Raw genomic sequence first — 26,897 nt, forward strand, 5'->3', positions numbered from 1 at the left:
GATGAAATCATGACAAAACATTTACGTTCATGTTTGACAAAACATTTACACTCATTCCGATGAAGAAATCATGACAAAACATTTACGTTCATGTTTGACAAAGCATATACGATGAAGAAATCATGAAAATTCATGAGGTGAGAAAAGAGGTGAGAAAAGAGGTTAGATCTAACATTCTAACATAAACATTATTTTTGGATCATTTACACTCATTACGATGAAGAAGTCTTGACAAAACATTTACGCTCATTCCGATGAAGAAGTCTTGACAAAACATTTACGCTCATTCCGATGAAGAAATCATGACAAAACATTTACGTTCATGTTTGACAAAGCATATACGATGAAGAAATCATGAAAATTCATGAGGTGAGAAAAGAGGTGAGAAAAGAGGTGAGATCTAACATTCTAACATAAACATTATTTTTGGATCATTTACACTCATTACGATGAAGAAGTCTTGACAAAGCATATACGATGAAGAAGTCTTGACAAAACATTTACGCTCATTCCGATGAAGAAATCATGACAAAACATTTACACTCATTCCGATGAAGAAATCATGACAAAACATTTACGTTCATGTTTGACAAAGCATATACGATGAAGAAATCATGAAAATTCATGAGGTGAGAAAAGAGGTGAGAAAAGAGGTTAGATCTAACATTCTAACATAAACATTATTTTTGGATCATTTACACTCATTACGATGAAGAAGTCTTGACAAAACATTTACGCTCATTCCGATGAAGAAGTCTTGACAAAACATTTACGCTCATTCCGATGAAGAAATCATGACAAAACATTTACGTTCATGTTTGACAAAGCATATACGATGAAGAAATCATGAAAATTCATGAGGTGAGAAAAGAGGTGAGAAAAGAGGTGAGATCTCACCTCTTCACCTAAACATTATTTTTGGATCATTTACACTCATTACGATGAAGAAGTCTTGACAAAACATTTACACTCATTCCGATGAAGAAGTCTTGACAAAGCATATACGCTCATTACGATGAAGAAGTCTTGACAAAACATTTACGCTCATTACGATGAAGAAATCATGACAAAACATGTACGATGAAATCATGACAAAACATGTACGATGAAATCATGACAAAGCATATACGATGAAGAAATCATGACAAAACATTTACGAAGAAGTCTTGACAAAATATTTACGAAGAAGTCTTGACAAAGCATATACGAAGAAGTCTTGACAAAGCATATACGAAGAAGTTTTGACAAAACATATACGAAGAAATCATGACAAAACATGTACGATGAAATCATGACAAAGCATATACGTTCATGTTTGACAAAGCATATACGAAGAAGTTTTGACACGAAGTGAAGATTTGCACTTCGTCAAAAAAGTGAAGGTTCGACAAAACATTTACGTTCATGTTTGACAAAGCATATACGATGAAGAAATCATGAAAATTCATGAGGTGAGAAAAGAGGTGAGATCTCACCTCTTCACCTAAACATTATTTTTGGATCATTTACACTCATTACGATGAAGAAGTCTTGACAAAACATTTACGCTCATTCCGATGAAGAAGTCTTGACAAAACATTTACGCTCATTCCGATGAAGAAATCATGACAAAACATTTACGTTCATGTTTGACAAAGCATATACGATGAAGAAATCATGAAAATTCATGAGGTGAGAAAAGAGGTGAGAAAAGAGGTGAGATCTAACATTCTAACATAAAACATTATTTTTGATCATTTAACTCATTACGATGAAGAAGTCTTGACAAAGCATATACGATGAAGAAGTCTTGACAAAACATTTACGCTCATTCCGATGAAGAAATCATGACAAAACATTTACACTCATTCCGATGAAGAAATCATGACAAAACATTTACGTTCATGTTTGACAAAGCATATACGATGAAGAAATCATGAAAATTCATGAGGTGAGAAAAGAGGTGAGAAAAGAGGTTAGATCTAACATTCTAACATAAACATTATTTTTGGATCATTTACACTCATTACGATGAAGAAGTCTTGACAAAACATTTACGCTCATTCCGATGAAGAAGTCTTGACAAAACATTTACGCTCATTCCGATGAAGAAATCATGACAAAACATTTACGTTCATGTTTGACAAAGCATATACGATGAAGAAATCATGAAAATTCATGAGGTGAGAAAAGAGGTGAGAAAAGAGGTTAGATCTAACATTCTAACATAAACATTATTTTTGGATCATTTACACTCATTACGATGAAGAAGTCTTGACAAAGCATATACGCTCATTACGATGAAGAAGTCTTGACAAAACATTTACGCTCATTACGATGAAGAAATCATGACAAAACATGTACGATGAAATCATGACAAAACATGTACGATGAAATCATGACAAAGCATATACGATGAAGAAATCATGACAAAACATTTACGAAGAAGTCTTGACAAAATATTTACGAAGAGAGTCTTGACAAAGCATATACGAAGAAAGTCTTGACAAAGCATATACGAAGAAGTTTTGACAAAAACATATACGAAGAATCATGACAAAACATGTACGATGAAATCATGACAAAGCATATACGTTCATGTTTGACAAAGCATATACGAAGAAGTTTTGACACGAAGTGAAGATTTGCACTTCGTCAAAAAAGTGAAGGTTCGAACAAAACATTTACGTTCATGTTTGACAAAACATATACGTTCATGTTTGACAAAGCATATACGAAGAAGTTTTGACACGAAGTGAAGATTTGCACTTCGTCAAAAAAGTGAAGGTTCGACAAAACATATACGTTCATGTTTGACAAAACATATACGAAGAAGTCTTGACAAAACATTACGAAGAAGTCATGACAAAAACATATACGAAGAAATCATGACAAAACATTTACGCTCATTACGATGAAGAAATCATGAAAATTCATGAGGTGAGAAAAGAGGTGAGATCTACCCTTCTACCCTTAAAATATATTTTGGATCATTTACACTCATTACGATGAAGAAATCATGACAAACATATACGATGAAATCATGACAAAACATTTACGTTCATGTTTGGACAAAACATTTACACTCATTACGATGAAGAAATCATGACAAAACATTTACGTTCATGTTTGACAAAGCATATACGATGAAGAAATCATGAAAATTCATGAGGTGAGAAAAGAGGTGAAAAAAGAGGTGAGATCACATTCTAACATAAACATTATTTTTGGATCATTTACACTCATTACGATGAAGAAGTCTTGACAAAACATTTACGCTCATTCCGATGAAGAAGTCTTGACAAAACATTTACGCTCATTCCGATGAAGAAATCATGACAAAACATTTACGTTCATGTTTGACAAAGCATATACGATGAAGAAATCATGAAAATTCATGAGGTGAGAAAAGAGGTGAGATCTCACCTCTTCACCTAAACATTATTTTTGGATCATTTACACTCATTCCGATGAAGAAATCATGACAAAACATATTACGATGAAGAAGTCTTGACAAAACATTTACGCTCATTTCCGATTGAAGAAATCATGACAAAACATTTACACTCATTCCGATGAAGAAATCATGACAAAACATTTACGTTCATGTTTGACAAAGCATATACGATGAAGAAATCATGAAAATTCATGAGGTGAAAAAGAGGTGAGAAAAGAGGTTAGATCTAACATTCTAACATAAACATTATTTTTGGATCATTTACACTCATTACGATGAAGAAGTCTTGACAAAACATTTACGCTCATTCCGATGAAGAAGTCTTGACAAAACATTTACGCTCATTCCGATGAAGAAATCATGACAAAACCATTACACTCATTCCGATGAAGAAATCCATGACAAAACATTTACGTTCATGTGTTGACAAAGCATATACGATGAAGAAATCATAAAATTCATGAGGTGAAAAAGGTGAAAAAGAGGTGAGATCTCACCGCTTCACCTAAACATTATTTTTGGATCATTTACACTCATTCCGATGAAGAAATCATGACAAAACATATACGATGAAGAAGTCTTGACAAAACATTTACGCTCATTCCGATGAAGAAATCATGACAAAACATTTACACTCATTCCGATGAAGAAATCATGACAAAACATTTACGTTCATGTTTGACAAAGCATATACGATGAAGAAATCATGAAAATTCATGAGGTGAGAAAAGAGGTGAGAAAAGAGGTTAGATCTAACATCTCTAACATAAACATTATTTTGGATCATTTACACTCATTACGATGAAGAAGTCTTGACAAAACATTTCGCTCATTCCGATGAAAAATCATGACAAAACATTTACGTTCATGTTTGACAAAGCATATACGATGAAGAAATCATGAAAATTCATGAGGTGAGAAAAGAGGTGAGAAAAGAGGTGAGATCTAACATTCTAACATAAACATTATTTTTGGATCATTTACACTCATTACGATGAAGAAGTCTTGACAAAACATTTACGCTCATTCCGATGAAGAAGTCTTGACAAAGCATATACGCTCATTACGATGAAGAAGTCTGACAAAACATTTACGCTCATTACGATGAAGAATCATGACAAAAACATGTACGATGAAATCATGACAAAACATTGTACGATGAAATCATGACAAAGCATATACGATGAAGAAATCATGACAAAACATTTACGAAGAAGTCTTGACAAAATATTTACGAAGAAGTCTTGACAAAGCATATACGAAGAAGTCTTGACAAAGCATATACGAAGAAGTTTTGACAAAACATATACGAAGAAATCATGACAAAACATGTACGATGAAATCATGACAAAGCATATACGTTCATGTTTGACAAAGCATATACGAAGAAGTTTTGACACGAAGTGAAGATTTGCACTTCGTCAAAAAAGTGAAGGTTCGACAAAACATTTACGTTCATGTTTGACAAAACATATACGTTCATGTTTGACAAAGCATATACGAAGAAGTTTTGACACGAAGTGAAGATTTGCACTTCGTCAAAAAAGTGAAGGTTCGACAAAACATATACGTTCATGTTTGACAAAACATATACGAAGAAGTCTTGACAAAACATATACGAAGAAGTCATGACAAAACATATACGAAGAAATCATGACAAAACATTTACGCTCATTACGATGAAGAAATCATGAAAATTCATGAGGTGAGAAAAGAGGTGAGAAAAGAGGTGAGAAAAGAGGTGAGAAAAGAGGTGAGAAAAGAGGTGAGATCTACCCTTCTACCCTAAAATATATTTTGGATCATTTACACTCATTACGATGAAGAAATCATGACAAAACATTTACGTTCATGTTTGACAAAACATTTACACTCATTACGATGAAGAAATCATGACAAAACATTTACGTTCATGTTTGACAAAGCATATACGATGAAGAAATCATGAAAATTCATGAGGTGAGAAAAGAGGTGAGAAAAGAGGTTAGATCTAACATTCTAACATAAACATTATTTTTGGATCATTTACACTCATTACGATGAAGAAGTCTTGACAAAACATTTACGCTCATTCCGATGAAGAAGTCTTGACAAAACATTTACGCTCATTCCGATGAAGAAATCATGACAAAACATTTACGTTCATGTTTGACAAAGCATATACGATGAAGAAATCATGAAAATTCATGAGGTGAGAAAAGAGGTGAGAAAAGAGGTGAGATCTAACATTCTAACATAAACATTATTTTTGGATCATTTACACTCATTACGATGAAGAAGTCTTGACAAAACATTTACGCTCATTCCGATGAAGAAGTCTTGACAAAGCATATACGCTCATTACGATGAAGAAGTCTTGACAAAACATTTACGCTCATTACGATGAAGAAATCATGACAAAACATTTACGCTCATTACGATGAAGAAATCATGACAAAACATTTACACTCATTCCGATGAAGAAATCATGACAAAACATTTACGTTCATGTTTGACAAAGCATATACGATGAAGAAATCATGAAAATTCATGAGGTGAGAAAAGAGGTGAGAAAAGAGGTTAGATCTAACATTCTAACATAAACATTATTTTTGGATCATTTACACTCATTACGATGAAGAAGTCTTGACAAAACATTTACGCTCATTCCGATGAAGAAGTCTTGACAAAGCATATACGCTCATTACGATGAAGAAGTCTTGACAAAACATTTACGCTCATGTTTGACAAAGCATATACGATGAAGAAATCTTGAAAAAACATGAGGTGAGAAAAGAGGTGAGATCTAACATTCTAACATAAACATTATTTTTGGATCATTTACACTCATTACGATGAAGAAGTCTTGACAAAACATTTACGCTCATTCCGATGAAGAAGTCTTGACAAAGCATATACGCTCATTACGATGAAGAAGTCTTGACAAAACATTTACGCTCATTACGATGAAGAAATCATGACAAAACATGTACGATGAAATCATGACAAAACATGTACGATGAAATCATGACAAAGCATATACGATGAAGAAATCATGACAAAACATTTACGAAGAAGTCTTGACAAAATATTTACGAAGAAGTCTTGACAAAGCATATACGAAGAAGTCTTGACAAAGCATATACGAAGAAGTTTTGACAAAACATATACGAAGAAATCATGACAAAACATGTACGATGAAATCATGACAAAGCATATACGTTCATGTTTGACAAAGCATATACGAAGAAGTTTTGACACGAAGTGAAGATTTGCACTTCGTCAAAAAAGTGAAGGTTCGACAAAACATATACGTTCATGTTTGACAAAACATATACGAAGAAGTCTTGACAAAACATATACGAAGAAGTCATGACAAAACATATACGAAGAAATCATGACAAAACATTTACGCTCATTACGATGAAGAAATCATGAAAATTCATGAGGTGAGAAAAGAGGTGAGAAAAGAGGTGAGAAAAGAGGTGAGATCTACCCTTCTACCCTAAAATATATTTTGGATCATTTACACTCATTACGATGAAGAAATCATGACAAAACATTTACGTTCATGTTTGACAAAACATTTACACTCATTACGATGAAGAAATCATGACAAAACATTTACGTTCATGTTTGACAAAGCATATACGATGAAGAAATCATGAAAATTCATGAGGTGAGAAAAGAGGTGAGAAAAGAGGTGAGATCTCACCTCTTCACCTAAACATTATTTTTGGATCATTTACACTCATTACGATGAAGAAATCATGACAAAACATGTACGTTCATTCCGATGAAGAAGTCTTGACAAAACATTTACGCTCATTCCGATGAAGAAATCATGACAAAACATTTACGTTCATGTTTGACAAAGCATATACGATGAAGAAATCATGAAAATTCATGAGGTGAGAAAAGAGGTGAGAAAAGAGGTTAGATCTAACATTCTAACATAAACATTATTTTTGGATCATTTACACTCATTACGATGAAGAAGTCTTGACAAAACATTTACGCTCATTCCGATGAAGAAGTCTTGACAAAGCATATACGCTCATTCCGATGAAGAAGTCTTGACAAAGCATATACGCTCATTACGATGAAGAAGTCTTGACAAAACATTTACGCTCATTACGATGAAGAAATCATGACAAAACATTTACACTCATTCCGATGAAGAAATCATGACAAAACATTTACGTTCATGTTTGACAAAGCATATACGATGAAGAAATCATGAAAATTCATGAGGTGAGAAAAGAGGTGAGAAAAGAGGTGAGATCTAACATTCTAACATAAACATTATTTTTGGATCATTTACACTCATTACGATGAAGAAGTCTTGACAAAACATTTACGCTCATTCCGATGAAGAAGTCTTGACAAAGCATATACGCTCATTACGATGAAGAAGTCTTGACAAAACATTTACGCTCATTACGATGAAGAAATCATGACAAAACATTTACGCTCATTCCGATGAAGAAATCATGACAAAACATTTACGCTCATTCCGATGAAGAAATCATGACAAAACATATACGTTTATGTTTGACAAAACATATACGATGAAGTTTTGACACGAAGTGAAGATTTGCACTTCGTCAAAAAAGTGAAGGTTCCCGACGGTTTCAAACCGCCATACTTTACATTTTGTACAAAAATATTGTGAGTAAATGAACTCATTATTTTTGCATCATGACAAAACATTTACACTCATTACGATGAAGAAGTTTTGACAAATCATTTACGTTCATGTTTGACAAAGCATATACGTTCATTACGATGAAGAAGTCAAGACAAAACATGTACGAAGAAGTCTTGACAAAACATATACGAAGAAATCATGACAAAACATATACGCTCATTACGATGAAGAAGTCTTGACAAAACATTTACGCTCATTCCGATGAAGAAATCATGACAAAACATTTACGTTCATGTTTGACAAAGCATATACGTTCATTACGATGAAGAAGTCAAGACAAAACATGTACGAAGAAGTCTTGACAAAACATATACGAAGAAGTCTTGACAAAAACATTTACGCTCATTTCGATGAAGAAGTCTTGACAAAACATTTACGCTCATTCCGATGAAAAGAAATCATGACAAATCATTTACGTTCATGTTTGACAAAGCATATACGTTCATTACGATGAAGAAGTCAAGACAAAACATGTACGAAGAAGTCTTGACAAAACATATACGAAGAAGTCTTGACAAAACATTTACGCTCATTACGATGAAGAAGTCTTGACAAAACATTTACGCTCATTACGATGAAGAAATCATGACAAAACATTTACGTTCATGTTTGACAAAGCATATACGATGAAGAAATCATGAAAATTCATGAGGTGAGAAAAGAGGTGAGAAAAGAGGTTAGATCTAACATTCTAACATAAACATTATTTTTGGATCATTTACACTCATTCCGAATGAAGAAGTCTTGACAAAACATTTACGCTCATTCCGATGAAGAAATCATGACAAAACATTTACACTCATTACGATGAAGAAATCATGACAAAACATTTACGTTCATGTTTGACAAAGCATATACGATGAAGAAATCATGAAAATTCATGAGGTGAGAAAAGAGGTGAGAAAAGAGGTTAGATCTAACATTCTAACATAAACATTATTTTTGGATCATTTACACTCAAAACATATACGATGAAGAAGTCTTGACAAAACATTTACGCTCATTCCGATGAAGAAATCATGACAAAACATTTACACTCATTCCGATGAAGAAATCATGACAAAACATTTACGTTCATGTTTGACAAAGCATATACGATGAAGAAATCATGAAAATTCATGAGGTGAGAAAAGAGGTGAGAAAAGAGGTGAGATCTAACATTCTAACATAAACATTATTTTTGGATCATTTACACTCATTACGATGAAGAAGTCTTGACAAAGCATATACGCTCATTACGATGAAGAAGTCTTGACAAAACATTTACGCTCATTACGATGAAGAAATCATGACAAAACATGTACGATGAAATCATGACAAAACATGTACGATGAAATCATGACAAAGCATATACGATGAAGAAATCATGACAAAACATTTACGAAGAAGTCTTGACAAAATATTTACGAAGAAGTCTTGACAAAGCATATACGAAGAAGTCTTGACAAAGCATATACGAAGAAGTTTTGACAAAACATATACGAAGAAATCATGACAAAACATGTACGATGAAATCATGACAAAGCATATACGTTCATGTTTGACAAAGCATATACGAAGAAGTTTTGACACGAAGTGAAGATTTGCACTTCGTCAAAAAAGTGAAGGTTCGACAAAACATTTACGTTCATGTTTGACAAAACATATACGTTCATGTTTGACAAAGCATATACGAAGAAGTTTTGACACGAAGTGAAGATTTGCACTTCGTCAAAAAAGTGAAGGTTCGACAAAACATATACGTTCATGTTTGACAAAACATATACGAAGAAGTCTTGACAAAACATATACGAAGAAGTCATGACAAAACATATACGAAGAAATCATGACAAAACATTTACGCTCATTACGATGAAGAAATCATGAAAATTCATGAGGTGAGAAAAGAGGTGAGATCTACCCTTCTACCCTAAAATATATTTTGGATCATTTACACTCATTACGATGAAGAAATCATGACAAAACATATACGATGAAATCATGACAAAACATTTACGTTCATGTTTGACAAAACATTTACACTCATTACGATGAAGAAATCATGACAAAACATTTACGTTCATGTTTGACAAAGCATATACGATGAAGAAATCATGAAAATTCATGAGGTGAGAAAAGAGGTGAGAAAAGAGGTGAGATCTCACCTCTTCACCTAAACATTATTTTTGGATCATTTACACTCATTACGATGAAGAAGTCTTGACAAAACATTTACGCTCATTCCGATGAAGAAGTCTTGACAAAACATTTACGCTCATTCCGATGAAGAAATCATGACAAAACATTTACGTTCATGTTTGACAAAGCATATACGATGAAGAAATCATGAAAATTCATGAGGTGAGAAAAGAGGTGAGAAAAGAGGTGAGATCTCACCTCTTCACCTAAACATTATTTTTGGATCATTTACACTCATTCCGATGAAGAAATCATGACAAAACATATACGATGAAGAAGTCTTGACAAAACATTTACGCTCATTCCGATGAAGAAATCATGACAAAACATTTACACTCATTCCGATGAAGAAATCATGACAAAACATTTACGTTCATGTTTGACAAAGCATATACGATGAAGAAATCATGAAAATTCATGAGGTGAGAAAAGAGGTGAGAAAAGAGGTGAGATCTCACCTCTTCACCTAAACATTATTTTTGGATCATTTACACTCATTACGATGAAGAAGTCTTGACAAAACATTTACGCTCATTCCGATGAAGAAGTCTTGACAAAACATTTACGCTCATTCCGATGAAGAAATCATGACAAAACATTTACACTCATTCCGATGAAGAAATCATGACAAAACATTTACGTTCATGTTTGACAAAGCATATACGATGAAGAAATCATGAAAATTCATGAGGTGAGAAAAGAGGTGAGAAAAGAGGTGAGATCTCACCTCTTCACCTAAACATTATTTTTGGATCATTTACACTCATTCCGATGAAGAAATCATGACAAAACATATACGATGAAGAAGTCTTGACAAAACATTTACGCTCATTCCGATGAAGAAATCATGACAAAACATTTACACTCATTCCGATGAAGAAATCATGACAAAACATTTACGTTCATGTTTGACAAAGCATATACGATGAAGAAATCATGAAAATTCATGAGGTGAGAAAAGAGGTGAGAAAAGAGGTGAGATCTAACATTCTAACATAAACATTATTTTTGGATCATTTACACTCATTACGATGAAGAAGTCTTGACAAAACATTTACGCTCATTCCGATGAAGAAGTCTTGACAAAACATTTACGCTCATTCCGATGAAGAAATCATGACAAAACATTTACGTTCATGTTTGACAAAGCATATACGATGAAGAAATCATGAAAATTCATGAGGTGAGAAAAGAGGTGAGAAAAGAGGTGAGATCTAACATTCTAACATAAACATTATTTTTGGATCATTTACACTCATTCCGATGAAGAAGTCTTGACAAAGCATTTACGCTCATTCCGATGAAGAAGTCTTGACAAAACATTTACGCTCATTCCGATGAAGAAGTCTTGACAAAACATTTACGCTCATTACGATGAAGAAATCATGACAAAACATTACGATGAATCATGACAAAACATTACGATGAAATCATGACAAAAGCATATACGATGAAGAAATCATGACAAAACATTACGAAGAAGTCTTGACAAAATATTACGAAGAAGTCTTGACAAAGCATATACGAAGAAGTTTTGACCAAAACATATACGAAGAAATCATGACAAAACATGTACGATGAAATCATGACAAAGCATATACGTTCATGTTTGACAAAGCATATACGAAGAAGTTTTGACACGAAGTGAAGATTTGCACTTCGTCAAAAAAGTGAAGGTTCGACAAAACATTTACGTTCATGTTTGACAAAACATATACGTTCATGTTTGACAAAGCATATACGAAGAAGTTTTGACACGAAGTGAAGATTTGCACTTCGTCAAAAAAGTGAAGGTTCGACAAAACATATACGTTCATGTTGACAAAACATTAGAAGTCTTGACAAAACATATACGAAGAAGTCATGACAAAACATATACGAAAGAAATCATGACAAAACATTTACGCTCATTACGATGAAGAAATCATGAAAATTCATGAGGTGAGAAAAGAGGTGAGAAAAGAGGTGAGAAAAGAGGTGAGATCTACCCTTCTACCCTAAAATATATTTTGGATCATTTACACTCATTACGATGAAGAAATCATGACAAAACATATACGATGAAATCATGACAAAACATTTACGTTCATGTTTGACAAAACATTTACACTCATTACGATGAAGAAATCATGACAAAACATTTACGTTCATGTTTGACAAAGCATATACGATGAAGAAATCATGAAAATTCATGAGGTGAGAAAAGAGGTGAGAAAAGAGGTGAGATCTCACCTCTTCACCTAAACATTATTTTTGTCTGATTTACGCTCATTACGATGAAGAAATCATGACAAAACATGTACGTTCATTCCGATGAAGAAGTCTTGACAAAACATTTACGCTCATTCCGATGAAGAAATCATGACAAAACATTTACGTTCATGTTTGACAAAGCATATACGATGAAGAAATCATGAAAATTCATGAGGTGAGAAAAGAGGTGAGAAAAGAGGTTAGATCTAACATTCTAACATAAACATTATTTTTGGATCATTTACACTCATTACGATGAAGAAGTCTTGACAAAACATTTACGCTCATTCCGATGAAGAAGTCTTGACAAAGCATATACGCTCATTACGATGAAGAAGTCTTGACAAAACATTTACGCTCATTACGATGAAGAAATCATGACAAAACATTTACGCTCATTACGATGAAGAAATCATGACAAAACATTTACGTTCATGTTTGACAAAGCATATACGATGAAGAAATCATGAAAATTCATGAGGTGAGAAAAGAGGTGAGAAAAGAGGTTAGATCTAACATTCTAACATAAACATTATTTTTGGATCATTTACACTCATTACGATGAAGAAGTCTTGACAAAACATTTACGCTCATTACGATGAAGAAGTCTTGACAAAGCATATACGCTCATTACGATGAAGAAGTCTTGACAAAACATTTACGCTCATTACGATGAAGAAATCTTGACAAAACATTTACGCTCATTCCGATGAAGAAATCATGACAAAACATTTACGTTTATGTTTGACAAAACATATACGATGAAGTTTTGACACGAAGTGAAGATTTGCACTTCGTCAAAAAAGTGAAGGTTCCCGACGGTTTCAAACCGCCATACTTTACATTTTGTACAAAAATATTGTGAGTAAATGAACTCATTATTTTTGCATCATGACAAAACATTTACACTCATTACGATGAAGAAGTTTCGACAAATCATTTACGTTCATGTTTGACAAAGCATATACGTTCATTACGATGAAGAAGTCAAGACAAAACATGTACGAAGAAGTCTTGACAAAACATATACGAAGAAATCATGACAAAACATATACGCTCATTACGATTAAATCATGACAAATCATTTATGTTATACAGTAATGTTAGTCATGAATGTTTGTCCTACGTGTTGGCGTTAGTGTTGAAAAATAATGTTTGTCCTACATGAACCCGTACAAGCGTTTGAATTTGTTTATGAATAAGATTACACTCTTGTTTTCTGTATCTATCATACAAACATAAGCAGCGCCTGTTTTTGTAAAGTTTATATGAAGTTTTCGATAGTTAGGACCTGTATAATAATAGAATGCGTCCTCATTCTCAACATAGTAGTAGAACTCAAACGAATGCTTACCATAATCTGTTATTTCAACAGCTTCGTCAGATATTTCATCAACGAACTCATCGAAATGAACAAAACACCTTACCAAATGTTTTACGAGGAGTTCTATGAAAAGTTTGTATCCGGATGGAATTGTACAGAGTGCTACAGAAGATATAAAGAATTTGCGAAGGAGAATGAATTCTTTGCATGTAGTTCAAATGTATTTGGTGGCAAGATGAGAGAATTTGTGAAGAGAAGTAGAAAGCGAGACGGTTCTGCAAGAAGTTATATTTACGAAGCAAGTATGATATTAGAAGGTCGTGGAAAGAAAGAAACAGTGAATTATGAGGAAGTGCTTGAAAAATTCATGGAGTACATGGGAAGCAATATAACATACAACAAAGACATATACAGTGAGTTTAAGTACTACTGTGAACAGCATGAGATTGAAGTAATGAGTAAAGGAGACTTTGAAACGCTTATGAAAGACAGTAAGGAGGTCGTTCATGAGAACAGTGTTGAAATAGTTCATGAGAACAGTGAGGAGGTCATACATGAATGCAATAATGAAATAGTTCATGAGAACAGTGAGGAGGTCATACATGCAATAATGAAATAGTTCATGAGAACAGTGAGGAGGTCATACATGCAATAATGAAATAGTTCATGAGAACAGTGAGGAGGTCATACATGCAATAATGAAATAGTTCATGAGAACAGTGAGGAGGTCGTTCATGAGAACAGTAAGGAGGTCATACATGAGAACAGTGTTGAAATAGTTCATGAGAACAGTGAGGAGGTCATACATGAGAACAGTGTTGAAATAGTTCATGAGAACAGTGAGGAGGTCGTTCATGAGAACAGTAAGGATGTCATACATGAGAACAGTGTTGAAATAGTTCATGAGAACAGTGAGGAGGTCATACATGAGAACAGTGTTGAAATAGTTCACAATGTCGTTCGTGAAGAAGCCATTGCAACAAAGAATGAGATAGCTGATGAAACAGATGAAGATAAATTAAATCTTGGACTTTGCCATGGTCTCTGTCCCTAGTTCCTCAAAATCCTTGACAACGTTGCTTAGAAATTTTGGTTCAAAACCTCATCTGATTTTAATCTGTTATGCTACCTGTTAAGTTTCGCGAGATTATAAATGTCATGGAGTTATATAAAAAGGAGGGACAGCTAGGGACACTGGAAGTACTTGTAAGGCTATCTGTTAAGATTGCATGAAATACTAAAAAGTCATGAAATCCATTATCGCTGTGCTAGCTTCACCTTAGAGTGAAATGACAATAAAGTCACTGAAGCAATGAAACAAAAGTTTTTGGTAGAATACATTAATCAGGAACTATTCCAGAAGGTTTTTACATTCATACTATGAAGGATGGTAGAGTTCAGTTTAGAAAGATAAAGCAACCATTAGATAAAGAAGGAATTTTGAGAAAGATTAAACTTCATGAGGACAACATTGCTAAACTTAGGAAGAAGTTAGAAGAGTTGGAGAAAAGAAAGAGTTATAAAGCAATGAATTCAACAGGTTTAGAAATGAGGTTAGAAAACGTGTTAGATCTAACATTCTAACATAATACATTATTTTTGTGCTATGTTTTCATACGTGTGAGGGTGGTGATATCATTAATTTTTAAGTTTATTTTTTATTTTTACTGGAAAATTTTATTTGGATGTAAATGACAGAACAAAAGCAACTCATTCGAATTCCACAGTATAACAAACATACATTTAAACATTTATTCTTCCTTCCTGAGCATAACATGTTCTTTCAAATACATCCGAGACCAGTTGACTTTTCATTGACTGTGTATAAAGATAGAAATAGTTATATCATTAAACCATACGATGACGAAGGTAAGTTATGTAAATTGTACGTTAAGAAGTTAGAGAAAGTTTATGGCTTCAAGTATGACTACAATAGGGTTAACACTGATGATGAAGATATTGAGGAAAATTTATGAGAACATTAGTGAAGTCGTTAGTGAGAACGATAGTGAGTTCGTTTATTTTTACATTAGTGAGTTCGTTAGTGGGGTGAAGTGGTTGGCGGCTTTGTAAATATTTAAGGTTAAGTTAGTGTTATCGTTTGTGTTGTAAAATATACGTTAACGGTTTCGTAAAGTGTCAAAACCGCTAAGTGGTGTACGGAGGCGCGCAGTGCCTCAGTACCCAACTAACCCATACTAACTTTCCCCACTTCCAGAAGATTGTGTCAAATCATTTGAAGAGAATTGTTACTCCAAAATGATATTGAAACAAAAAACTGTTACAAAAGGTTCTAAAAAACAGAACAAATACAAAAAATCCATTCAGAGTGTACCAGGAGGAGATTATCAAGTTTTCAAGTCCGAATGGGAATCAGAAGACGAAGACATTGATGACTTTGATTAACGAAAATTACATTTTATTTATTGTTTTTGTTTTTAATTAAATTATTATTATGCTCATTTTCTTATTTTGATTTTTTCTCATTATGATATAAATAATTTATTAATGCATTTATCCAATAATTATGCTAAAAAAAAAGGTAGTGGGGCTTCCAGGCACTTCGTGCCCTCTAGCCCTGAAGATGTTTAGTATAAATGAAGTTTATATTCGAAGGGCTTCCAGGGCTGGCGCCCCCTTCTAGCCTAAGAAATTTTGCCCAAGACCCAAGAGGAGGACCGAACCCCAGCCGACCAGCCGTTGACTTTTTGTAGAGCACTCAAAAATAGTATAACTTTGTCCGGACAAGTAAGGGTCTATCGTCGCTACAGGAAAAGTTACAGGCGTTCCAAGGAAGTATACTTTGAGAAGCCTTTCTCCCTTATAGAATGAGATAGGACGGTTATTTTACAAAACTGACAACACTTTGACCGAGTAGTTTTTTGTGCTGAACAAAAAGTGTCATATAAACATCTGTCAAAAACCGCTTTTTAACTTCACTTAAAATGCCACGTAAGCTACGTAAGAATATACGTAAGAGGAAGGGAGCATTGAAACATCCAATAGTAAAACTGACACCACAACAACAGTTGCAACAACAAATGATGAATGACCCCACTATGTTGCAACAAATGTCAAGCAACCCTATGCTTTTAAACCGAGGTTATTGGTGCACAGAGTGGAGGTTTAAGAGCGGCACTTTTAGCGAAAATGGCAGGCTATGGTGGAGCTGCAGACGGAACAGCTTAAACCCTCAAAGTCAAATGAATTTGAGTTCACTCAAAAATCAAATAACAGATGTCAAAAAGTCAAACATAGACATACAGAAACAAATATAGTGAAAACGAAAAGAAACTAGAATATGACAGACACACACAAAGAACTCAATGAGTTAAACGTAGAGAAAAAGAAGAAGAAGAACAACTGAAAGAACTAAGTACAGAGGAATATGCGAAAAAGTGTCAGAAAAGCAGCAGAAGTAGCAAAAATGGAACAAGATGTTATAAATTTGAAAAACCATACTACTCAATATAAAGTACTGAAAGATGAAGAAATAAAACAAAAAGCCCTGAAGACATATATGGATAGCGATGAGTATAAAAAAAAGTTGAAGCAAATGTAAAGGCAGAAAAACTTTTACAGTTGCAAAACCAAACCGTACAGTATGAAACTTAGCACAAGAAAGTAAAAATAACGACGCAGCCATGCAAAAGGCAATGAAAAGCGCAGAATATATAAAAGCTAATAATGACTGGTTAGATGCCCAGCCAACGCTAAAGCAGCCCAACTTATAGGGTCAATAAGGACAAAAATACAAGCGGATGAAGACAGTTCAAATGAAGCTTAATGAATGCTGACTTTAAGAACGCCTTCGAAGCTCTTCATAGTAAGGTGAAACTAGTGAACGACTTCTCATCTGGAAAGAAACTGAAGTCTGAAGGTTTCGACAACGAGTTAAGAGAAGTAGCACAAAATATGACGAAAATAACAGATGCAGCAACGAGACAGGCAGTTCAAAGTGCCTATGACGCCGTTAGAGCAACTGTTGTGGAAAGTCAAGAAAAAGAGTTACAACAGACCAAAACAGACCTAGTAAATGCTTTCTTAAAAACGAAAAGTCAGGTAGGACATTTGCTGCAGATGGAACATATGTGCCAGCTGGTGGAACTTATATACCAGCTGGTGGAACTTATATACTAGCTAGTGGAACTTATATACCACCAAACCCTCCAAGAGAAGCACCTGCTACCAGGACTACCTAAAACATTCATCGTCACATGGACACAGACACAGGCATGCACCAAAACCAACACAACAACCAACAGTTCAAAACACTGCACCACAACCAACAGTTCAAAACACTGCACCAAACCAACAGTTCAAAACACTGCACAGCAACAACCACAAACCAGAGCAAGGACATAAAGAAGTAGAGAACAAGGAAACCAAGAATTCTTAAAAATGCTTAAGGAAAATTATGGTTACCCAGATACTCTTGACTTTAGTGACAGATATAAAGAAGCTATTAGAAAGTTCAAGGAAGGAAATACTGACCCGAACCTATTTAGCTTTATGGTTCAGCACCAAATGGGATATAATTTCAAACCTGGAAAATACAAGCTCGCTAAGGGATATGATTTAATAGCATATCATCCAAATGACATGACTGAATTTACTCCGAGATATTTGGTGTCAGAGATAAATGATAATTCAACTATCTTCATGAAACGCGTAAAAATAGAGACGGAACGAAAGAAGAAAGGATTATGAATGCGGATGACTTTAAATAGGGAACTTGTTAAAAACGGTCTCGGAATATATGAAATGCCAGCAGATGAGGTACAAGAAACTCCACAGGAAGAAGTTCAGATACAACCAGACATGGAAGAAATAGTTCAGCAACAACAGCTAGAAGAGCCTGAAGGAAACAAACAAGTCCCTCCTTTGGAAACTAACTTCACAGAAACTAGATGAAGATTTGGAACAGCGAAAAATCTTGACCCTCAACAAGAGTATGCGGAGAATATGGAATCTTTCCAAGAGTCTAAGAAAAATTCGGCTGACATAGTAGAAGAATATCGAAAAATGTTCGCCGACATACAAAAGACTCCAACATCAGATGAAAATATTCAGCATAGAATGGAAGAACTGAAAGAAAGTGTACGCAAAATACAACAATCCTTTTTACTTACGACCATATAACGTTCAATCTTTGGCTGAACTCGTGAAAATAAAAGGTTAAATTTCACCAAAACATATAGAAATGAAACATTGTTTAAAGTTCATTCAGAACCTAACCAATATGGAAAAAACATACTTTTGTTTCTGCAGACTATGGAACTACAATGAGATGGGGTCATAGAGCTAATCCGGATAGGTGGTTCATAAACTTACAACCTCAATTCCAAGAAGTTGTAGACGCAATGGAAGTGAATGGTGAACCAGATATAGCTGGTATTTTCAGCGCGGCTTTAATGCCATTGAAAGATATGAAAGATGCAGATATTTTGAACCAGTATGAAATGAACATGGCTGATGGAAATATAACACCTGACGTTCTAGAACATTTATCTCAAAGAACTACACAGAACCATAGAGATGGTATATTTGGTGAAGAGTTTAGAAAGAAAGTTAGGGAGAGAGAAGGAAGAGAACCTATTGTACATGACCTTGCAAACGAAAGTTTGCAAAATGTCATAAAAACTTACTTTGCAGACAATGAACCGAGAATGGGAATATTTAAGAAAACTCAAATGGACAGTACCAAATGAAATGTTAGTATTGAAAAACATGTTCCTTGACAAAATAAACCAACTACAGAAATAAATGACGCAAGACTGAAACATTGGGTAAAAGCTTTCCCATTCACAAAAGATATTATTGGTAAATGGAAAGAAACCAGAATGGCTACAAAAACATATATTTGGAAAACGAGCTTATTCCATATGGACAAGCTCTGTTTTGAAGAGCTTGAACCGGAAACTCAGGAAAGAGTCATGCAAACAATACGCGAAGACTCAAATACAAACTATGACAAAATCTTTCTAGGATATAGGTTACCTGAGATGGGCGACCAGAGCCCAAAGGCAAAAAGGACATGGGAAATTTACAACATACTAGGTGAACATGAGGCAAAGATGCAACAACTTGAAGCAGAGGGCAGTTACCAAAAGCGACACCAAAGAAGAAGAGTAGAACAAAGTGAAAATAGTGAAGAAGTAACTTCATCTAGTGAAAGTAGTGGCAATGAAGGAAAAAGAAGAGTTAAAAACTCAGTCAGGAAGAAAGTAAAGCTTGGTCCGAGTGGGTTCTATTATGACACATAAATCCAACTATTCTATATTTTTACCCATTATTTACAAGAAGTCTTGACAAAGCATATACGAAGAAGTCTTGACAAAGCATATACGAAGAAGTTTTGACAAAACATATACGAAGAATCATGACAAAACATGTAGATTGGAAACATGACAAAGCATATACGTTCATGTTTTGACAAACATTATACGAAGAAGTTTTGACACGAAGTGAAGATTTGACTTCGTCAAAAAATGTGAAGGTTCGAAAAACATTTACGTTCATGTTTGACAAAACATATACGTTCATGTTTGACCAAAGCATATACGAAGAAGTTTTGACACGAAGTGAAGATTTGCACTTCGTCAAAAAAGTGAAGGTTCGACAAAACATATACGTTCATGTTTGACAAAACATATACGAAGAAGTCTTGACAAAACATATACGAAGAATCATGACAAACATATACGAAGAAATCTATGACAAAACATTTACGCTCATTACGATGAAGAAATCATGAAAATTCATGGGTGAAAAAGAGGTGAGAAAAGAGGTGAGAAAGAGGTGAGATCTACCCTTCTACCCTAAAATATATTTTGGATCATTTACACTCATTACGATGAAGAAATCATGACAAAACATATACGATGAAACTGACAAAACATTTACGTTCATGTTTGACAAAACATTTACACTCATTACGATGAAGAAATCATGACAAAACATTTACGTTCATGTTTGACACAAGCATATACGATGAAGAAATCATGAAAATTCATGAGGTGAGAAAAGAGGTGAGAAAAGAGGTGAGATCTCACCTCTTCACCTAAACATTATTTTTGTCTGATTTACGCTCATTACGATGAAGAAATCATGACAAAACATGTACGTTCATTCCGTGAAAAGTCTTGACAAACATTTACGTCATTCCGATGAAGAAATCATGACAAAACATTTACGTTCATGTTTGACAAAGCATATCGATGAAGAATCATGAAAATTCATGAGGTGAGAAAAGAGGTGAGAAAAGAGGTTAGATCTAACATTCTAACATAAACATTATTTTTGGATCATTTACACTCATTACGATGAAGAAGTCTTGACAAACAATTTACGCTCATTCCGATGAAGAGTCTTGACAAAGCAATATACGCTCACTTACGATGAAGAAGTCTTGACAAAACATTTACGCTCATTACGATGAAGAAATTCAGACAAAACATTACGCTCATTACGATGAAGAAATCATGACAAAACATTTACGTTCATGTTTGACAAAAGCATATACGATGAAGAAATCATGAAATTCATGAGGTGAGAAAGAGGTGAGAAAAAGAGTAGATCTAACATCAATTACATAAACATTATTTGGATCATTTTACACTCATTACGATGAAGAAGTCTTGACAAAACATTTACGCTCATTACGATGAAGAAGTCTTGACAAAGCATATACGCTCATTACGATGAAGAAGTCTTGACAAAACATTTACGCTCATTACGATGAAGAAATCTTGACAAAACATTTACGCTCATTCCGATGAAGAAATCATGACAAAACATATACGTTTATGTTTGACAAAACATATACGATGAAGTTTTGACACGAAGTGAAGATTTGCACTTCGTCAAAAAAGTGAAAGTTCCCGACGGTTTCAAACGCCATACTTTACATTTGTACAAAAAATATTGTGAGTAAATGAACTCATTATTTTTGCATCATGACAAAACATTTACACTCATTACGATGAAGAAGTTTTGACAAATCATTTACGTTCATGTTTGACAAAGCATATACGTTCATTACGATGAAGAAGTCAAGACAAAAATGTACGAAGAAGTCTTGACAAAACATATACGAGAAAACATGACAAAACCATATACGCTCATTACGATTAAATCATGACAAATCATTTATGTTATACAGTAATGTAGTCATGAATGTGTTGTCCTACGTGTTGGCGTTAGTGTTGAAAAATAATGTTTGTCCTACAATGAACCCGTACAAGCGTTTGAATTTGTTTATGAATAAGATTACACTCTTGTTTTCTGTATCTATCATACAACATAAGCAGCGCCTGTTTTTGTAAAGTTATATTGAAGTTTTCGATAGTTAGGACCTGTATAATAATAGAATGCGTCCTCATTCTCAACATAGTAGTAGAACTCAAACGAATGCTTACCATAATCTGTTATTTCAACAGCTTCGTCAGATATTTCATCAACGAACTCATCGAAATGAACAAAACACCTTACCAAATGTTTTACGAGGAGTTCTATGAAAAGTTTGTATCCGGATGGAAATTGTACAGAGTGCTACAGAAGATATAAAAATTTGCGAAGGAGAGATGAATTCTTTGCATGTAGTTCAAATGTATTTGGCAAGATGAGAGAATTTGTGAAGAGAAGTAGAAGCGAGACGGTTCTGCAAGAAGTTATATTTACGAAGCAAGTATATATTAGAAGGTGTGGAAAGAAAGAAACAGTGAATTATGAGGAAGTGCTTGAAAAATTCATGGAGTACATGGGAAGCAATATAACATACAACAAAGACATATACAGTGAGTTTAAGTACTACTGTGAACAGCATGAGATTGAAGTAATGAGTAAAGGAGACTTGAAACGCTTATGAAAGACAGTAAGGAGGTCGTTCATGAGAACAGTGGTAAATAGTTCATGAGAACAGTGAGGAGGTCATACATGAATGCAATAATGAAATAGTTCATGAGAACAGTGAGGAGGTCATACATGCAATAATGAAATAGTTCATGAGAACAAGTGAGGAGGTCATACATGCAATAATGAAATAGTTCATGAGAACAGTGAGGAGGTCATACATGCAATAATGAAATAGTTCATGAGAACAGTGAGGAGGTCGTTCATGAGAACAGTAAGGAGGTCATACATGAGAACATGTTGAAATAGTTCATGAGAACAGTGAGGAGGTCATACATGAGAACAGTGTTAAATAGTTCATGAGAAACGTGAGGAGGTCGTTCATGAGAACAGTAAGGATGTCATACATGAGAACAGTGTTTAAATAGTTCATGAGAACAGTGAGGAGTCATACATGAGAACAGTGTTGAAATAGTTCACAATGTCGTTCGTGAAGAAGCCATGCAACAAAGAATGAGATAGCTGATGAAACAGATGAAGATAAATTAAATCTTGGACTTTGCCATGGTCTCTGTCCCTAGTTCCTCAAAATCCTTGACAACGTTGCTTAGAAATTTTGGTTCAAAACCTCATCTGATTTTAATTGTTATGCTACCTGTTAAGTTTCGCAGATTATAAATGTCATGGAGTTATATAAAAAGGAGGGACAAGCTAGGGACACTGGAAGTACTTGTAAGGCTATCTGTTAAGATTGCATGAAATACTAAAAAGTCATGAAATCCATTATCGCTGTGCTAGCTTCACCTTAGAGTGAAATGACAATAAAAGTCACTGAAGCAATGAAACAAAAGTTTTTGGTAGAATACATTAAATCAGAACTATTCCAGAAGGTTTTTACATTCATACTATGAAGGATGGTAGAGTTCAGTTTAGAAAGATAAAGCAACCATTAGATAAAGAAGGAATTTTGAGAAAATAAACTTCATGAGGACAACATTGCTAAACTTAGGAAGAAGTTAGAAGAGTTGGAGAAAAGAGAGAGGTTATAAAGCAATGAATTCAACAGGTTTAGAAATGAGGTTAGAAAACGTGTTAGATCTAACATTCTACATAAACATTATTTTGTTGCTATGTTTTCATACGTGTGAGGGTGGTGATATCATTAATTTTAAGTTTATTTTTTATTTTTACTGAAAATTTTATTTGGATGTAAATGACAGAACAAAAGCAACTCATTCGAATTCCACAGTATAACAACATACATTTAAACATTTATCTTCCTTCCTGAGCATAACATGTTCTTTCAAATACATCCGAGACCAGTTGACTTTTCATTGACTGTGTATAAAGATAGAAATAGTTATATCATTAAACCATACGATGACGAAGGTAAGTTATGTAAATTGTACGTTAGAAGGTAGAGAAAGTTTATGGCTTCAAGTATGACTACAATAGTTAACACTGATGATGAAGATATTGAGGAAAATTTATGAGAACATTAGTGAAGTCGTTAGTGAGAACGATAGTGAGTTCGTTTATTTTTACATTAGTGAGTTCGTTAGTGGGGTGAAGTGGTTGGCGGCTTTGTAAATATTTAAGGTTATTATTGTTATCGTTTGTGTTGTAAAATATACGTTAACGGTTTCGTAAAGTGTCAAAACCGCTAAGTGGTGTACGGAGGCGCGCAGTGCCTCAGTACCCAACTAACCATACTAACTTTCCCACTTCCAGAAGATTGTGTCAAATCATTTGAAGAGAATGTTACTCCAAAATGATATTGAACAAAAAACTGTTACAAAAGGTTCTAAAAACAGAACAAATACAAAAAATCCATTCAGAGTGTACCAGGAGGAGATTATCAAGTTTTCAAGTCCGAATGGGAATCAGAAGACGAAGACATTGATGACTTTGATTAACGAAAATATCATTTTATTTATTGTTTTTGTTTTTAATTAAATTATTATTATGCTCATTTCTTATTTTGATTTTTTCTCATTATGATATAAATAATTATTAATGCATTTATCCAATAATTATGCTAAAAAAAAAGGTAGTGGGGCTTCCAGGCACTTCGTGCCCTCTAGCCCTGAAGATGTTAGTATAAATGAAGTTATATTCGAAGGGCTTCCAGGGCTGCCCCTTCCAGCCTAAGAAATTTTGCCCAAGACCCAAGAGGAGGCACGAACCCCAGCCGACCAGCCGTTGACTTTTTTGTAGAGCACTCAAAATAGTATAACTTTGTCCGGACAAGTAAGGGTCTATCGTCGCTACAGGAAAAGTTACAGGGTTCCAAGGAAGTATACTTTGAGAAGCCTTTCTCCCTTATAGAATGAGATAGGACGGTTATTTTACAAAACTGACACACTATTGACCGAGTAGTTTTTTGTGCTGAACAAAAAGTGTCATATAAACATCTGTCAAAAACCGCTTTTTAACTCTCACTTAAAATGCCACGTAAGCTACGTAAAATATACGTAAGAGAAGAGGAGCATTGAAACATCCAATAGTAAAACTGACACCACAACAACAGTTGCAACAACAATGATGAATGAGCCCCACTATGTTGCAACAAATGTCAAGCAACCCTATGCTTTTAAACCGAGTTATTGGTGCACAAGAGGGAGGTTAAAGCGGCACTTTTAGCGAAAATGGCAGGCTATGGTGGAGCTGCAGACGGAACGCTTATAACCCTCAAAGTCAAATGAATTTGAGTTCACTCAAAAATCAAATAACAGATGTCAAAAAGTCAAACATAGACATACAGAAACAAATAAGTGAAAACGAAAAGAAACTAGAATATGACAGACACACAAAGAAACTCAATGAGTTAAACTAGAGAAAAAGAAGAAGAAGAAACAACTGAAAGAACTAAGTACAGAGGAATATGCGAAAAAAGTGTTCAGAAAAAGCAGCAGAAGTAGCAAAATGGAACAAGATGTTATAAATTTGAAAAACCATACTACTCAATATAAAGTACTGAAAGATGAAGAAATAAAACAAAAAGCCCTGAAGACATATATGGATAGCGATGAGTATAAAAAAGAAGTTGAAGCAAATGTAAAGGCAGAAAACTTTTACAGTTGCAAAACCAAACCGTACAGTATGAAAACTTAGCACAAGAAAGTAAAAATAACGACGCAGCCATGCAAAAGGCAATGAAAAGCGCAGAATATATAAAAGCTAATAATGACTGTTTAGATGCCCAAGCCAACGCTAAAGCAGCCCAACTTATAGGGTCAATAAGGACAAAAATACAAGCGGATGAAGACAGTTCAATCAAATGAAGCTTTAATGAAATGCTGACTGTTCATGTTTGACAAAGCATATACGATGAAGAAATCATGAAAATTCATGAGGTGAGAAAAGAGGTGAGAAAGAGGTGAGATCTCACCTCTTCACCTAAACATTATTTTTGGATCATTTACACTCATTACGATGAAGAAGTCTTGACAAAACATTTACGCTCATTCCGATGAAGAAGTCTTGACAAAACATTTACGCTCATTCCGATGAAGAAATCATGACAAAACATTTACACTCATTACGATGAAGAAATCATGACAAAACATTTACGTTCATGTTTGACAAAGCATATACGATGAAGAAATCATGAAAATTCATGAGGTGAGAAAAGAGGTGAGATCTCACCTCTTCACCTAAACATTATTTTTGGATCATTTACACTCATTCCGATGAAGAAATCATGACAAAACATATACGATGAAGAAGTCTTGACAAAACATTTACGCTCATTCCGATGAAGAAATCATGACAAAACATTTACACTCATTCCGATGAAGAAATCATGACAAAACATTTACGTTCATGTTTGACAAAGCATATACGATGAAGAAATCATGAAAATTCATGAGGTGAGAAAAGAGGTGAGAAAAGAGGTGAGATCTAACATTCTAACATAAACATTATTTTTGGATCATTTACACTCATTACGATGAAGAAGTCTTGACAAAGCATATACGCTCATTACGATGAAGAAGTCTTGACAAAACATTTACGCTCATTACGATGAAGAAATCATGACAAAACATGTACGATGAAATCATGACAAAACATGTACGATGAAATCATGACAAAGCATATACGATGAAGAAATCATGACAAAACATTTACGAAGAAGTCTTGACAAAATATTTACGAAGAAG

General features: G+C 34.1%; 2 protein-coding genes across 2 annotated transcripts; one reads left to right on the top strand and one right to left on the bottom strand.

Annotated features, from left to right (window-relative positions):
* Positions 1–13,903: 13,903 nt before the first annotated feature.
* Positions 13,904–14,500, top strand: TVAGG3_0556170 (uncharacterized protein; the record flags this gene model as incomplete). Its single annotated transcript, XM_051238344.1, has 1 exon — positions 13,904–14,500. One exon carries the CDS (start codon positions 13,904–13,906, stop codon positions 14,498–14,500), a length of 597 nt encoding a protein of 198 aa, XP_051096168.1.
* Positions 14,501–14,545: 45 nt separating this feature from the next.
* On the bottom strand, positions 14,546–14,809 carry TVAGG3_0556180 (uncharacterized protein; the record flags this gene model as incomplete). Its single annotated transcript, XM_001293814.1, has 1 exon — positions 14,546–14,809. The coding sequence occupies one exon, from the start codon at positions 14,807–14,809 to the stop codon at positions 14,546–14,548; it is 264 nt and encodes an 87-aa protein (XP_001293815.1).
* Between the last annotated feature and the right edge of the window lie 12,088 nt (positions 14,810–26,897).

Source organism: Trichomonas vaginalis, chromosome II, assembly GCF_026262505.1.
Source record: "Trichomonas vaginalis G3 chromosome II, whole genome shotgun sequence".
NCBI classification, from domain to species: Eukaryota; Parabasalia; order Trichomonadida; family Trichomonadidae; genus Trichomonas; species Trichomonas vaginalis.